Genomic DNA, 16,756 nt, shown 5'->3' with positions numbered 1-16,756 from the left:
TTTTCCCGACTGGACCTGAATGGGACATGAGATCTGCCTGTTCACTTTCTACACACTTTTAATCATTTTAGTCTCTTATCTCAACAACCAATCAGCTCTCTATCTGTTCAGTTTCCATTAGTGCTGCCCTTCTACCTCTGGACCAAGTTTTTGGAAATATTAGCAGGTCGATTCTGTCAAAACAGGAATTGAGCTCTCCAGTGCCTCCATGTTGTTTGATTGGGGTTTGCCTCTTCTTCTGTCTTGCGGATTGGCCACAAAGTTTAATGGTGTTACAACCTGAATCTGTTCGTACGTTATATGCCTTTTTGTGAGAGTTAATCAGGTCTTTGTCGCCCCATGACCATCCTTTCCACAAAGTTTCGTGCAAATCTATTGATAACTTTTTGAGAAATCCTGACAAACAGATGCAATGGGGTGAACATTTTTGGAAAGTTAACAAATGAAGAGTTTAATTTAAAAATTAGATATCCACCTTTTTAGAAAAACGTGGACACCAATTCTGACAAAATGATGGCTGGCTTGCTGTTGTGTGTTGTTGATGTTATCAGCTGTGTTCAGCCGTCTACTTGAAAGCATTAGTACCGTTTTAGAGTATGCTGCCATCTGTGTTGTTTTATAGTTTTGAGCAACAGCCACCAGATCAGATCAGGAGAAGTGTTTTGGAATGAAACCCTTTTAAATTTAGAAACTCTTCTCCCCAGTGTGAAAACAGAAAAACAACTAAAACACAAAATGTTAAGGTCTCTCTCTCTCTCTCTCTCTCTCTCTCTCTCTCTCTCTCTCTCTCTCTCTCTCTCTCTCTCTCTCTCTCTCTCTCTCTGTCTATCTCTGTCTCTCTCTCTGTCTCTCTCTCTCTTTCTCTCTCTCTGTCTCTCTCTCTCTCTCTGTCTATCTCTCTCTCTCTCTCTGTCTCTCTCTCTCTGTCTCTCTCTCTCTATCTCTCTGTCTCTCTCTCTCTGTGTCTCCCCTCTCTCTCTCCCCGTCTCTCTTTCTCTCTCTCTCTCTCTCTCTCTCTCTGTCTCTCTCTCTCTGTCTCTCTCTCTCTCTCTGTCTATCTCTCTCTCTCTCTCTGTCTCTCTCTCTCTGTCTCTCTCTCTCTGTCTCTCTCTCTCTATCTCTCTGTCTCTCTCTCTCTGTGTCTCCCCTCTCTCTCTCCCCGTCTCTCTTTCTCTCTCTCTCTCTCCCTCTCTCTCTGTCTCTGTCTCTCTCTGTCTCTCTCTCCCCCCCTTGCGCTCTCTCTCCCCCCCTCTCTCTCTGTCTATCTCTGTCTCTCTCTCTCTCTCTGTCTCTCTCTCTCTGTCTATCTCTCTGTCTCTCTGTCTCTCTCCCCCCCTTGCGCTCTCTCTGTCTTTCTGTCTCTCTCTTTGTCTCTCTTGCTCTCTCTGTCTCTCTCTCTCTCTCTCTCCCTCTCTCTCTCTCTCCCTCTCCCCCTCCCTCCCTCTCTCCCTCTCCCCCTCCCTCCCTCTCTCTGCTGCTGTTGCTTTTAGCAGCAGAGAGGGATAAGAGCATTGTGCTTACTTGGATGTTTTCAGGCCTACAGCGCAGCACAAATCCATTAATGCATTAATGAAGGCCTAATCCTTGGCTAAAAAAAAAATAAAAAAAAACACATTTCAAACGGAAGCTGCATGCTGTTTCATAACAAAGCAGCTGTGATGTGTTGTGTTGTGTCCCGGCGGCGGAGGCGTCGCCCCGGCCCGGACCTTCAGGGGCCGGACAGTGTTTGACCGCTTCCTCAGGGGACCCGGCTGCACACACACATGAACACGCGGATATGTTGGCCGGACCTGCTGATTGATGCTCGTAAAGCTGTTCTAATGAGCGGGGGGGTGAGGGAGTCTGAGGAGAGAGCCGGCCTGGCGGGTTCGCGGGGCGGCGGCCTGCCAGCAGCCGCCGCCGGCCAAAGGCTTTACGTTACATTTTTGGCTCCGGGGTGAGAGTTTTTCTGCTGCTCTAACAGACACTTTTGCAGGTTATCAGCCATCGTGCGGAGCTTCTTTTTTCATTCCAGAATGGAAGAAGATTAAGATTTCTCAATTATGCAATTTCCCCTCGTCGATCAATAAAACGCCATCTTATCTTTTTCATATTTGGCTGGTTAAATAGTGGAAGCGACAGGCGGATTTTGGATCAGCAGCTGTGTGCCATGCAGCGGATGAAAACATGAGTTTCCTGTAGGGCTGAAAGATATTGACAGAAAATCGAATTGCAATTATTTGTCAGAATATTGCAATTGGGATTTAAACTGCGATTCATATCATCACAAGTTTTTCTTCAGGATTTACTGAGTTTGAGTCAGATGAAAGGTTTTGATTCATGGACCAAAGATAACCTGCAGCTCTAAAAGCTCTCTTAAGAAATTAATTGCAGCCTCTGCAGTTCATATTGCGATTTTGATTTTATTTTGATTAATTGTTCAGCCCTAAACTGTGTGCCAGTGGATGAAAGCGTGAGTGTCCTGTCCTGTCCTGTCCTGTCCTGTCCTGTCCTGTCCTCTCCTGCCCTGTCCTGTCCTGCCCTTTCCTGTCCTGCCCTCTCCTGTCCTGTCCTGTCCTGTCCTGTCCTGTCCTGCCCTGCCCTGCCCTGTCCTGCCCTCTCCTGTCCTGTCCTGTCCTGTCCTGCCCTGCCCTGTCCTGTCCTGTCCTGTCCTGTCCTGTCCTGTCCTGTCCTGTCCTCTCCTGTCCTGTCCTGTCCTGTCCTGTCCTGTCCTGCCCTGTCCTGTCCTGTCCTGTCCTGCCTGGCCGGACCACGATGGCTCCTGATGTTTGGAGCCTTGAGTTTCTAATTATCACTCTTCCAGAAGCCTTGATGTCACCTCTCTTCCTAAAGTATAATGTGTAGAAATCTGCAGATCCAAGCCTGGGAGGTAACAGCTTGTTAACGACGGGCTGCTGCGTCACCTCTGTCTGCAAAACAGCCTAAAAAATATGAGCATAACAAACGGGTGTTAATTAACATTCAAATTTATTTTGGTGATATTTCACACATTATTTTCGCTTACCTCAACTGTGCCGTCTGTGTTAATGTTTCATCACATCCCCCTCTCCCTCATCCTGCTTCTCTAGTTGCACTGAAAATACTCTTGTTTATTGTTATAGAAAAAAAACATTTTCCTACCATTTTATTATTGTTATTTCTTTCCCCAGCACCTCCTGATCAGCCGTGGTCATTCTAGTGTCATTCACAGGAATATTTGTTTTTTCTGACCCTTGACTTTCTTAAGAATAGGTGCGTGAGATGGACTAGAAGCTTATTCTACTGTTGCACTCTGTTGCTCTGGATAAGCTTGTCAGATAAATGCTTTAACTGTAATGTTCAAGTTGATTTATACAGCGCTTTAAAAACCAAAACAAGTTTGTACCAAAGTGCTTTACAGAAATTGGTTATTAAAGACAAGAATAAAAATGCAAGAAGAATAAAAACACGTAAGAGCAGAAAAATAAAATAAGTAGACACACACACACACACACACACACACACACACAGTCCTGAGTATACATACAGTACTGTGCAAGTCTTAGGCACCTTAGATTATTTATGTAAATTTTGTCTTGGGTGTTTATTTGTTTTCTGTATCAGTGTGTCAGTAGACTGCTCTTTATAGTAATTTTTTGTTATAGTTAGAAACTTTCATTTCATTATTTGTGAAAGCATCTTCGCTTTTTACATGTGCCTCAGACTTTTGCACCGTACTGTACATCCACAAACACCTGATCATCCAAAACAAAAAGCTAGTGAGTGAAAGTGGGTTTTAAGACTATTCTAAAAAAATGAACCAACTGAATCAGCAGATCTGAAGTTTTAAGGGAGACTCTTCCACAGCTCAGGTGCTGCTGTGTCACATGAAACAGCCTTTATCTGTCCTGTCCTGTAGTGTGAGCGGGTCTTAGTCAGTCTCTTCCTCTCTGCAGCCTCTGTTCAGGTTCGGGCTGTAATAACCTGCAGCGCCGAGCATGCTGGGAGATTACTACGGTATTTTTTAAAAGTAAACACAACCTCCCTATAAGCACCAGCCTTCCTGTCTGAGATGTGTGTGTGTGTACCATGTTTGCTGAGTCTTGTTTCCTCTCCAAAACACCCCCCCCCCCCTCAGGCCAGCTGTGGCCCACTTATATAACGTTTATAGTGGGTTTTATAGGCTCTACAGCAGAGTCAGACCTCTCTGGCTCTGACAACAGATTACTGAGAATTTGCACGGCCAATGAAACATGTTCTCTGCTGCGAACACTCATAATGTTCAGTGTTACAGTTCCACATTGTAATGCGTTATAATGTCTTTACCAGTCTGCAGGATTTGACCCAACCATCCCTTGTGCTATTTAGCCAGGGTGAGCGCTTATGTTGGCTTGTGTGTTAGAGGCAAGTGGGATGGGTGAGAGCGGGCTTGTCATTGAGGTTATCCAGTGGGACGTCCCATCATGCATTTGTCTGTGAATTAGGCGCACAACAAGAAGTTTGTGTCCCCTTGTTTGTCCAGGTGAGAACGATGCTGCTGGAACCAGTTAGACGCCTCAGAACGCCTGTCTCAGTCCTCTTCTTTTTTTATTTTAAACGATTATTTTCATGGCATTTCTGCTTTATTAGACAGTCCAGTAGAGAGAGACAGGAGAGGGGGAAGAGAGAGGGAGATGACATTTGACAAATGTCCCGGGCCGCATTCAAACCCAGGACGTGTCGGTTATATGGTGCAAGCCTCAGACCGCTGAGCCACCAGGACGGCCCGTCTCTCTTGAGCGTATACATCCCATATACATTACACTGGCTGCACAGAGTGAGACATCTCCCGCTCTAAAAAGCATCAGAATCTAATTTACTGAGAATTGCAGAGACGATGAAATATGTTGTCTGCTGTGAACAGCCATAATGGCCAATGTTAAAGTTTCCGCACTTTAATACGTCATAATCTGGGGCCTCAGTGTCTTTGATAATATCAGTTGAGGCTGTATCATATTGCAAATAAATGAAGGGGTCATTTCCAAAATGCTATATTTTGTATCAAAAATCATTGCCTGAATGTCATCATGCAACTAGAAGGGCACTCGGAGAGCGCAGACCTCCGCCAAGGTTCGTGTTATTGCTTGTTCGTGAGTCGGATCCGGATCCGCTCCAAAATTTAATGGGTTCCTCCTTGGCCCATGCTACACCCTTCCACCAAGTTTCATGAAAATCGGGCCAGTAGTTTTTCCGTAATCCTGCTAACAGACAAACAAACAAACAAACAAACAAACAAACGGCACCGAAAACATAACAACCTTGGCGGAGGTAATAACAGAGAGGACAGAGTCTTTGAAAGTGTTCTCATTTTGTCAAAGGACTTAAATTAGCTACTGTCCTTTAAAAAGTTGTTTTGTTTTTCAGTCATCATTTTTTTTTATATATATATATCTTTTTCTCATTAGTTTTTATGGTTTGTAGAGTTTTAGTATATTAGCTTCAAACAGTGAATATCTCATTTAGAAGCAAAACTCTCCCAAGTGTTCTCTACTGGGATGTTTGAGCCCCAGTTCTTGGATTATCATGTGAGAGCCTGCGTTGCCTTTTGTTATCAGATCAAATGTTAGTCACAAAACCTTTTGTAAGAGAGAACAAGCCTTTTTTTTTCACTTCACATCCCGCCTGCTGCAAGCTAGCAGGATTGCACAGGGCATCATTTGAAGTCTTCTGCGAACATAAAAAACAGGCTCATAAAAGTTTCCTGCAGTGAAAACGACCTAAATAAACACAGACGAAAATATCCCCTCCCCGGCTTCGTCTAACCTTCCCCAAAATGGAGGCCGGGCCGGGGAAGGCTGGAGGGAGGCATTAGGGACAGAATACCTCAGGTGTGCGGTGCTGTAGAGTGCCACAGCCTCCGCCATTTGGTGGATGTTTTTATCCAAAGTGCCTCACAGTAGCATGAGTGCATGCATTTTTAGGCCGGGGTGCAGTGTGACCCCCGACCCCGGGACGTGTTAGTGCCTCGCTCTGCCCTCTCCCATTATAAATAACCGCTCTGCCTGACAGACCAAGGCTTCTACAGAGAGGCGAGAACAACTTAAAACACACACTACCAGGCACATTTTTCTTTATGTTTACTATTTTCCACATTTTAGAATAATAGTAAAGACATCAAAACTATGAAATAACACAAATGGAATTATGCAGTGACCAAAAAAGTGTTCAACAAATCAAAACTATCTTTATATTTTAGATTCTTTAAAGTAGCCGCCCTTTGCCTTGATGGAAAGGCAAAAGGCTTTGGAAAGAAATTCATACATAGGATCAACTTCACTATTTATATTTGTCTAAGAAACTCATTTCAAGCATTTAAGCAGAAGCCTTTAGATCAAAATGGCTTTAAGGGAATGAAAAACACAGAACATTCAATCAGGTGGGTCCAGACTATTGACTGGTAGTGTATTTATTCTCTAAATTATATATTGTACCCTAAATGGTCTAGCTGGACCAACATCATGTAACGTTCTACTTCCTTATGTACCGTTTTATTTCCTTTGTATTGTTTCATCCTTTCTTTATACTATCTTATAGGATATTCTGTCATTTTCTATGTGATATGAGCTGGTGTTCTTTTAAATGTCTGGTGGGACTTGTGATAATACACTTTAAATAAATATTAACTTGAAACTGCTAGTAATGCATGCATGAGTGAGCGTTGTATCTGCAGCATGGCACTAAAAGCATAATCAACCTAATTTTGCTTTCTTAGCTTTAATTGCTGCGAACGTTTGTCTGTGATTTCCATTTATTGAGGTTAATTGCTCTTGGTTAGGCAAAATAAAATAAAAAGCTCTCATAGGGTTTTTGCTGAGTATTTTTGCTTCTTGTTTTCATTGAGGCTGTAAGGTTGGAGGGAGTCATTTTCATTTATTGTTTCATTAATGTGGGCGTTGTGAAACCCTTTGAGGCTGTTGCTGTGATTAAGAGCTATACAAATATACTTGACTCTCAGAAAATAAATAGCCTACACATAAAGCATACAGGGGTTTTATTGTTCACCATATTGCCTTTTATTTATGTAAAGCACGTTATAAAACTGTTTCTAAAAGTGTAAAGTTTATTTTTTATTATGTAAAAGAAAACCACACACCCTTTTGCTTATGTGTTATCACACCCTGGACTGTGTTTTTTTTTTTTTTCGTTTTTTTTGAATCAGCATTGTCTTTTTGTCACACGCTGAGCTTACCATCTGCCACTACCGCAGCGCTGTCAGCGTCCTTTAAAAAGTCATCGCTGTATTCTTAATTATCTCCGTTTAATCACCTCCTCTCTTCTGGGAGAAAAGGTTATTAGAAAGTGAGCCGGGTAAGGGGAATTTATTAAAACTGCAGCAGAATAGTATATGCTGAGCTACTGTCCTAGTGTGTCCCTGTCCTGTCCCGTCCCGTCCTTTTGCCCTGGATGCTCTGTCCTGTTGTCCCGTTGCTATGTGTGTCAGTATGGACTGTGTTGCTATGGTTACACTCGTTATTTCGGCGCGATTTCTGAAATGTAATTCTGAAGATGGTATTGTCTGAGATCACATCGCTGTGTGCAGATGGCTGTTATGCGTCTCCTGTGGCTGGATCTGTGTAAATCTATCTGTATAAATCTATCTCTTTACCTTGCTTTTACGCACGTTGCAGCTGAATTGCGTCCGGACTTTGTAGGATTTCGATCACAATGCGAACTCGACCGCTTCCACATCAAGGTTTTGAAGATCAGATAATGTGAGCAAAATCTGAATTTGGAGTTTTTTAATTCAGAATTGTTTTTTTGCATCCAAACCTGTCACTTAAACGGACATTAAGTAATCTCTGATATCTATCGAGCTACGGTGGCCTGTCGTTGACACAAACAATAACATCACATTTTCACAATATGATGGGTAAACTAGCAGATTAGAGCAGCAATTCACAAGACACGTCAGTGAAGAGGTAATATATCACCATTCTGAATACTGGAATAATAATACTGGTTTGTCATTTGTTTTTTTTTGGCTGAAATGTGTTGCAGTTCCAGTGGAAGGGGAGTGAGGGGAGTTTTTCTTCCAAAACCGAGTATGAGCTGGAAAGTGAGTTGTGAAACCCAGAAATCTCAACATCTGCCCAAGTAGCTAATCCTTTAGTCACTGGTCTTAATCAACAACCGTCTTATCCTAGGGCTGGGCGAAAATTCAATATTATCGTTTATCGTCTTTCAGTGGAATCATACGGTGATGATATGCTGATTTGGGAAATTGTAAGACACAATTCTGCTGTCTGAACTGATGATAACAAACACATTTTAGTTAAAAACTCTGACAAAATGAGGCATGGTAGGAATATAATTTGAAAATGTCAGTTTTGTTTGACATCACACCTAACATTACCATTCGGTTTAATGGGCTGAACATTAACTTGATTATTTAACGTGATTTTGCATATGTGAGGTGTTTCGTGATATATATATATATCGATATCGGGAAAAAACGTATGATTATGATTATTGTGATATTGATTTCAACCATACCTAACTCAAGTACTTCAAACACTGAATCTACTATTACTGTTGTACTACTACTGCTGCTACTATTGCGACTTCTAGTTTTTCTAATAATCTAAATTCTACTACTAATATTACAACTACTACTTTTACTACAGCTCATACTACTAATATGTTTTACAACATTATTACCTATCCTTCCATGTATTGATAACTACAGGACTTTTGGCTGTCAAATAAATTGCTTAAGATCCATAAATTCAAATTTTAAAGACATTTAAACTCATTCAAATGAATTCAACTGTCTACCATTTCAAACTGAAGCAAGCACACAAATTTTATTCAGAAAATGTCATCTTTTCTATTATTTAACATGTGATTTTGTATACGTGAGCCGTTTCGTGATATCGATGTTGGAAAAAATCCTTATGATTACCGCAATATTGGTTTCAACCATATAAGGTGAGGATGGAGGCAGAAGTGTGGCAGTAAGCGTGGAAAGCCTGTGCTGCGTCCTCTAAAACAAGGTGAAGGTGATGCAGAATCTAATTGATGCTCAGCCTGACCCCCAGTGAGTCTCCTGGGACCCTCTCTCTCTCTCTCTCTTCTCTGTCTCTCTCTCTCTCTCTCTCTCTCTCTCTCTCTCTCTCTCTCTCTCTCTCTCTCACCACATGGTCACACCACAGGGGTTCGGTCTGCATCTCATAAGCATTTGACTACGTTAGCAATAGTCTGTCGTGTGCATTTAATAGTGAAAATAAATTCTGTGTGATTCAGTTAACATGTTAGCCTGTGTGTGTGTGTGTGTGTGGGGGGGGGGGGGGGTCTCAAAAGGAGCCCGGGTGGAAATTATGGGCCAAGAGAGCAAGAGAGTGGAAAATATGTGTCTATATAAAATTCAAAAAATTTTACACCAGCGATGCAGCGCTGTGCTGATGTTATAGTAGAATCAAAATCATAATATTATACAGTAAATGGACAGGAATTTAGTTTCACAGTACAGGAGATTAGCTTTTTTACCTACTTTTGAATCTTGTTATTTTGTTAAACCTTGTTTTTATGTTTTTACTTGATGCTACAGTATGTAAATAACTAGCGATGGGCAATACAAAAATGTGTCAATCCGTATGTTGTGTCAGGAACATGAATGGTGATATCAGCTCCATGTTATTCTGCTGTAGTAATCACTAATGAGACTCTTGACCATCACAGTTTCACAAGCTCTCCATCCAAATTATATTATTGTCACTTTGTAATGAAATTTTAAATTGTTGTTTACATTCTAGCAGCCAATGGCATCGCTAGAAAGATTTGTGGCAGACTTTGTTGTCACTGAACTTTTATTTATCACATCGTATCCTGGTTGTATTGAATTATGAAACTCATATCGCGAATCAAATCGTATCATCAGATAAACAGATCGTCCTATCTGTAGTATAGTAGACAGCACATATCACTGTACATAGGCCTACATTCAACATACTGTACAATACTCTGTTGCTGTTCAGGAAGCCTTGTGACTCTGCCGTGTTCCCACCGTTTCACATGTTAGTACGTAGAGTCATACATTGCAATTTTCCACAATGAATAATCACTGAATTTTGGCATTACACGGCAATACTGAAGCTTTTGGTTTTATTTAGAGTGTCTGCTGTAGTTTTCTAAAGGGAATAAATCTGTCGCAACCTCGCAGCTCTTCCAAGGTCCATGAATCAAAAAAGAGCCGAAGGAATGAGAACCTGACGGAGGCCGCTGCTGCTTTTTACAGCTTTCTCACTCGTTTTCCAAGAGCGGTCCAATGTTTTTCATTCACTGTAGCTGTTGTGGTCACATGTTGATAAAAGATGCCAAAAATGCTCTTAAGGTTTTTGTTACTATCTAGTGCTGAAATAATTGATTGACAGAAAATTATGATTTTGATAATCGAGAATCGTTTTGGTCATTTATCAAGTAAAAACACCAAACATTTGCTGTTGGCAGCTTCACAAAGACTAAGATTTGCTGCTTTTCTCTGTTTCATATCATTATAAAATGAATACTTTGGGTTTTTTAGCTGCTGGTCAGATTAAGTAAGAGATCTGAAGAATCACTTTGGGCTCTGATAACTTCTGATGAGCATTTGTCACTATTTTTGACATTTTATAGACTAAATGATTAATCGAAAGGGTAACACTTTACAATAAGAGTACATTAATTAATGGTTAGTTAATGCTTAATAAGCATTAACTAACCCTTAATTAACAGCCTTGACTGTAAGCTTGCTCTAACCTTAACCTCAGTGACTTCATGCCTCAACCCAACCACAATACCTTAGTTAACATGAACACCATTAGACACATTAGTTAACTTGTTAATTAAGGGTTAGTTAATGCTTATTAAGCATTAACTAACCCTTAATTAATGTACCCTTATTGTAAAGTGTTACCATCGAAAGAATAATTGATACATTCATCGATAATGAAAATAATTGTTAGTTGCAGCCTTAGTTATATCATAAAAACAAATAATGGTGACAAATAATCGTGACCACAATATGCAGCGAAATAATTGGAATTATGAAATTGGGATTCTCACTTTAGGTGTAATCATGCAGCTGTACATTTTAGGCATTTTGCTGACTTACAGTGTACTATAGTAGAAAGCAGTAGAATGAGCTTTACTTCCCACATCACCAACATTACAAGCAAGCCACAGTGCAATAACAAGGGTCAGATGTAACAAATGTATAAACCTGCGTCCTCTGATTGTTTATGTTTGATAGAGACGTGACAGGTGAAGAAAACAAAACGAGGTGGGAGTTGTTTTGTTTCTCTAACTCTTATTTCTCTTTCTTCTCCTCCAGTGAAACTCTGTTGAACAGCTACACACCGGACAGACAGGCCAACAGCTCAGCTACATCTGACTGCATGAAGAGGAGGAGTGACGGGACACCGGTCCTGACCTAGACCCCCCCCCCACCGACAACCCCCACCCCCCCCACTCCCCCCATCCCCAAACATGGTGAGCCTTCTGTGAAAGTCTGCAGTCTGTTTCTGTTTCTGTGTGTTTTCTCCTCACAGCCGTAGGAGTCTGTTTGTCTGTCACACACAAGGAGGAGAGCAGCCATATTGAGCTGTCTGTCTGTTTCAGGCTGCATCCTAATTAGAGGTGCGCTGACACTTTTGTCTGAATACTTTATTTAGATGACTCGTCGATGTCAGGTACTGATGAGTATTAGTGTTGTCATGATACCAGAATTTTGACTTAAGTACCAATACTAAGTTTAAAGGATAAGTTGAGCGATTTTAGACCTATATATCGCTGTTGTCCTGTGAAAACCATGCAACTCCAATTTTGGTGATTGCATGCTTACAATTCTCCATCTCTTGGGCTTATGAAACCAAAAGAAAATCCACAGGATAAAGTCAAAAATGCATTGTGTTCAAGTTAAAACAAGGCTGTTTTTCTTAGTTTGGAGATACAGGGTTTTCACCTGACAGTGACGATATAATGAGTCTCGTCCATCCCTGTAGTACTTGGACCCACAGACAATATTGGCTGCAAACAGCGAGCTCCGCCGCCTCTTGCTGCAACAATGAGTCCAAACTGTTTGTCAAAATATCTAAAAAAAAAGTCAGTCTGTGAAAACGCTATGGAGAACGACAGACGTGCACCACACCGTTTCCACTCGGCGGATCGTCTTCTACCGAACTCTACTGTTTACGATCTGACCCGACCGTCCGGAACTAGATCACTCCGCCAGGAACCGCCTTTCACCCCACAGCGCTCTGTGCTGCGGCAGAGAAAAATAGTTCTGTGATTTCCTGATTAGTGAAAGTTGCGTAACGGAGGAACTGAGTCTGTTTCCTCTCGACTCTGTGGAGACACAAACGGCTTTTCTGGAGATATTCTGACAAACAGTTTGGACTCATTGTTGCAGCAACTGACAGCTGACTGGAGACATTACTGTCTGTGGGTCCAAGAGCTACAGGGATGGAAGAAACAAATTCTATATTTAATATCTAAAAATTCAATACCACTACGATACCAGGGCCAACAAGAAAAACCATCAAGCAAGGTCACAAAACAACAGTCACTGAGAAAGTTCTTGTGTTCCCACACCTGACTCTGACAGCTTTTTGCAGTTTCCTCTGGGATTTTAATGTAATTGGGTGTCCCGTCTTTGTCGGCTCTGTAAGCCAAATAGTTCCATATTTGGCTCCTGGAACCGGTTTGTCAACCAGTTCAGTTGGACTGAGATCCAGTTCAAGACGGTGTGGACTGTCTGACTGTTGAATGTTCTCAGCTGTTTGACTCCGTCTGCTGTGAAGAGCCAGACTGACGCTCTGTCTGTCTTTTAAAGGAAAATTCCCCCGTCGGATCCTCTCACACTGTTATAAATCATCTGTCTGTGATGTTCAACGCATTCCAGGAGTTATTTAGTGATGAAGTGTTGTAATTTAGCTTTCCCTTAAACTGCCTCGTCCACTTCTACTTCAGTTAGTGATTTCCTGCATTTCCCACAATGCCTGTCGCAAGCCCAGGAGAATGTGCCTGCATGTTCCTGAGCATTTCAGCTGGGTTTTACATGTAGGTGGAGAGAGCGATGGCAATAGCAAAGCAAGAGTTTATCCAGTTGAGAAAAAGTGAGAGTCGCACCCCTTACTCAAACCCCAACCTGTCTTGATGCCGCATCGCATTCTGGTCTAGAAATTGGTCTCTCTCCTCTTCTACGATGGATTTCTCCCTGTATGATTATTGAACGTCTCTCGGTGCAAAATGGCGGCTCTAGAAAGAAGCCCTCGCTCTTTGATTCTGAGGGACTGACACTAAAACCTGACGTTTACCGCTGATGTTTTACATCCTGAAACATTTTCTCATATCAAACTCCCATTGTTGCTGCTGGAAACATCTGGAGGTGACGAATTAAAATACGCCAAACAACAAAATCGACCCAGAAATGTCTTTTGCAGCGGTATCAAAGTAGTATTGAAATGTCAGCTATCGTGACAACACTAATGATTTTTTACCTTGATGCGAGCCATTTGGATCAGTTTGTTTATACAATAGAAAAAGTATTGACTGCTAGTGAAGATGTTTTAAGGCTTTCTGTCACCTAAATATGTGATGTAATTCAGATCAATGTTCTATAGAAAAATGTAGAGGTAGAATTATCGTTGAAGAATTTGTCAGCATCATCTTATCAAATGTCATCCGCTTGTATCATTCTGTAATGTAATTTATAGATAGATGTATTTCTTTTTTACCGAAGGAAACTTGTAGAAGGAATTGTTTCTGTTCAAACCTACATTTTCATGCCCGTGTAAGTGTCGGTTTAATCAAATCACTCTCAACCGGCAACTTCTGCAATGCAAATCTCTGTTCTAATTGCAGTGCATGCCTGTTCTCCCAGTTGTCTTGTTCTCTGTGTTTCCTGGTATCAATAATCTTTGCGGGTAACAAGCAGAAGTAACGCTGCCTGGTTTTGGGCCGGCGCCAGTATCCAAAATCGGTATCGGTGCTCTGCGAGTCTTAATCTTTCATTTAGATCTTGTTAATGTTGTGTGTACGTGAGCGTTATGGTTGTTGGCGCTGCCCACACTCGCCGCTGCAGAGCCGCGGAGCCCCCGGCGGTTCAGAGAGAGATTAGCCGGGTCGTGATGAATGACCCTCGCAACTCCAGCACGAGCTCCCGAGACTCATGGCCATGAATTATTAAAGCGGCGTCATAAATAACTCACCGTAATGAGAGGTGCTTACACGCTGCAGGCAGAGGGAGGGAGAGAGAGAGAGAGGGAGGGAAGAAATGAGAGGAGATGAAGGGAAAGGGGAGACGGAGAGAGATAGCTGTTTGACCTTGGACTGAAAGCCTCACATGATGCTCGGCTGGCTCGGAAAAAACGTGCAGCGAGCTAATTTTGCACATCAGCTTTTTTTCCCCTCCCCTCAGAGAGAAATGGGCTCTATCCCTAAGTACATGTCATAAATGTTAATGTTAAGTAACGGCGGCTGTATCTAGGCCACGCGGAGATTGGCAGCAGCGCAGGTCGCTTCAGGTGTCGCTGTCATCATGCAGGCGGTGAAGAGCGTTTCACTCCCGACACCGCAAACGAGCTTCCTCATTTGCAGCGGGCCTGTCTGAGAAGAGCGTTGAGCAAAACAACGGCAGGCGTCGAGGCTGAATTAACAACGGCACACTGGAGTTCAAAGAAATCTATTTTGCTATGGATTCAGTCTGCCTCCCGAAGCAAGTTCACAGTCAACAATTTAAGACAAGTCGCTCTGCAATTACCCAGAGCTCGCATCGCTTTGATGATGGCGTCTGTGATGAATGACGATAATGATGATAATCCCCAAAACCCAGACGTTCTTCTGATTGTTCAGCATCGATGAGCGCTAACAACATGGCCACTGTCTGCTGGTTCAGTTGCCAAAAACTGAAAATAGCAAATGAATATATGAAGAATTTCCTGCCAAAATGAGGTATCCACCATTTGGAAGAAAGTGGCACCTACACCTACTAAATGATGTCTGGCATGAAAATAAGCACGTTATGGGTTACTATTAAAGTTATGAGTCATTTTAAGACCTTTGCTCACATAGCGGCTCTCTTTTTCGAAAATGGAATCATCTGTTTTTGATTTAATGACTAATGAATTTCAGGTAATTAATATATAGCTTTTTGGAATGAAACCTCCATATGAAAAGCATCAGGCCCTCTTTGCGTATTGTGCTCACACTCTCGACTGTGTTTCGAATCGGCGTTCCCAATGAAGACATTTCTGATGAATAATGATGATGAAGGGGCAGCAGGGCGGCTCAGTGGCTGGAGAGACCGTCCCACAGGTCTCAGGTCCTAAAGGTCGCAGGTTTGATCCCCGCAGCAGCCAGTCTGGGTCCATCAGCAGCATGCGTCCTGTTGAAATGTCCTTGAGCGAAACACTGAGCCTCCACCTGCTCGCTCACTGTAATTCATGCTGGATATGAGCATCAACTGAAATGAAAATGTGTCTAAAATGGAAATGTAATTAATGGTAATGTCTCCCCCTCCCTCCCTCCCTCCCTCCCTCCCTCCCTCGCCTAAACCCAGAGGTCGTTCCGATCGTTTGCAAACGACGACCGTCATGTCATGGCGAAGCACGCCGGCGTCTATCCGGCGCCGGAGGAGCTGGAGGCGGTCCAGACGCTGGTGTCCACCGTGGAGGGCGCCCTGAAGAAGGTCTCTGATTGGATGGACAGCATCAACAAACCCTCAGGGAAGACCGCCACCGATGACGACACTGCTGACAGTACAGCGGGAGACGCCAAAGACACAAAGTACGTCCCCACTGGCTTCCATTAATTAGGAGTTTGTGCTTTTATTTTAGGTTCTTTTAAGGGTTTTTCCATCACTGCAGCACCGTTATGCACCTGCACTGGGCCGACTGTGGTTACATTACAGTATCAGTCCTGTTCTGTCCTGATACTGTCCCTGCTATGGTCATAGTGCAGTAATTTATCACACTTCAGTTTCCCATTGGAATACTAAGCAGGTACACTGCCCATCAAAAGTTTGGGGACACCTGGCTTTTGAAAATGTTTAATAAATCAGCATGTTTTCTTTGTCGGTTTGCAATAACTAACCAGGTTTAGTTTGAGAAAATAAAAATCATACATGCAAATATTTGTGACGATAACACTAAAACAATTAAACTATACGTTCATCAAAAAAACCTCCTTAGCAGCTGAACTGCTGCTCACACTCTCTTCATGCCAACAGTCAGAGATGCTGAAGCTGAGTATTGAAGAAATACATCCAAAGTATTAGGAAATTGCTATTTTATGTTAACAAAAGCATTGCAGGCATTTTCCCCTTACTTTGAAAACTTGAAAAATTCAAAAATAACAGAAAATCAATTTTCAGGCAAGGTGTCCCCAAACTTTTGGCAGTGTGTGTGTGTGTGTTTGTGTGTGTGTGTGTGTGTGTGTGTGTGTGTGTGTGTGTGTGAGAGAGAGAGCAGCAGGCAGAAACCAACATGGCAGCCTCCTTTTGAAAGTGAACCACATGCAACATATGTTTTTGATGCCCTACAGCATGTTTCTATCACACTCATACTGAACCATACTGTACTGTGTTGAAGGTGCTGTACAGTACACAAAAAATACTACAGGTAGTTCTGACCTGACTGACCTACTACCTGACCTGAAACAATAAGGAATACAAAAATACAAAAACAAAAAGGAGATAAAAATATCACCCTTCCCTTATTTCAGTTTTGGTTCCTACCTTCAACCATTACCAACACAGCGCCAGATCATTTCCCATCTGTGTTCT

General features: G+C 42.3%; 1 protein-coding gene across 1 annotated transcript in view; it reads left to right on the top strand.

Moving 5' to 3' along the window:
- Nucleotides 1-16,756, top strand: part of LOC139920013 (spermatid perinuclear RNA-binding protein-like) — a 78,724-nt gene that overhangs the window by 12,983 nt on the left and 48,985 nt on the right. Inside the window, exons 2-3 of the mRNA XM_078285031.1 lie at nt 11,306-11,463; nt 15,533-15,759. Coding sequence (XP_078141157.1) covers nt 11,461-11,463; nt 15,533-15,759 — 230 coding nt within the window. The 5' untranslated portion in view covers nt 11,306-11,460. The remainder of the gene's footprint in view (nt 1-11,305; nt 11,464-15,532; nt 15,760-16,756) is intronic.

Source organism: Centroberyx gerrardi, chromosome 8 (genome assembly GCF_048128805.1).
Source record: "Centroberyx gerrardi isolate f3 chromosome 8, fCenGer3.hap1.cur.20231027, whole genome shotgun sequence".
Taxonomy (NCBI): Eukaryota; Metazoa; Chordata; class Actinopteri; order Beryciformes; family Berycidae; genus Centroberyx; species Centroberyx gerrardi.
The sequence above is the reverse complement of the archived record's forward strand: the minus strand, read 5'-3'. Positions and strand labels throughout refer to the sequence as shown.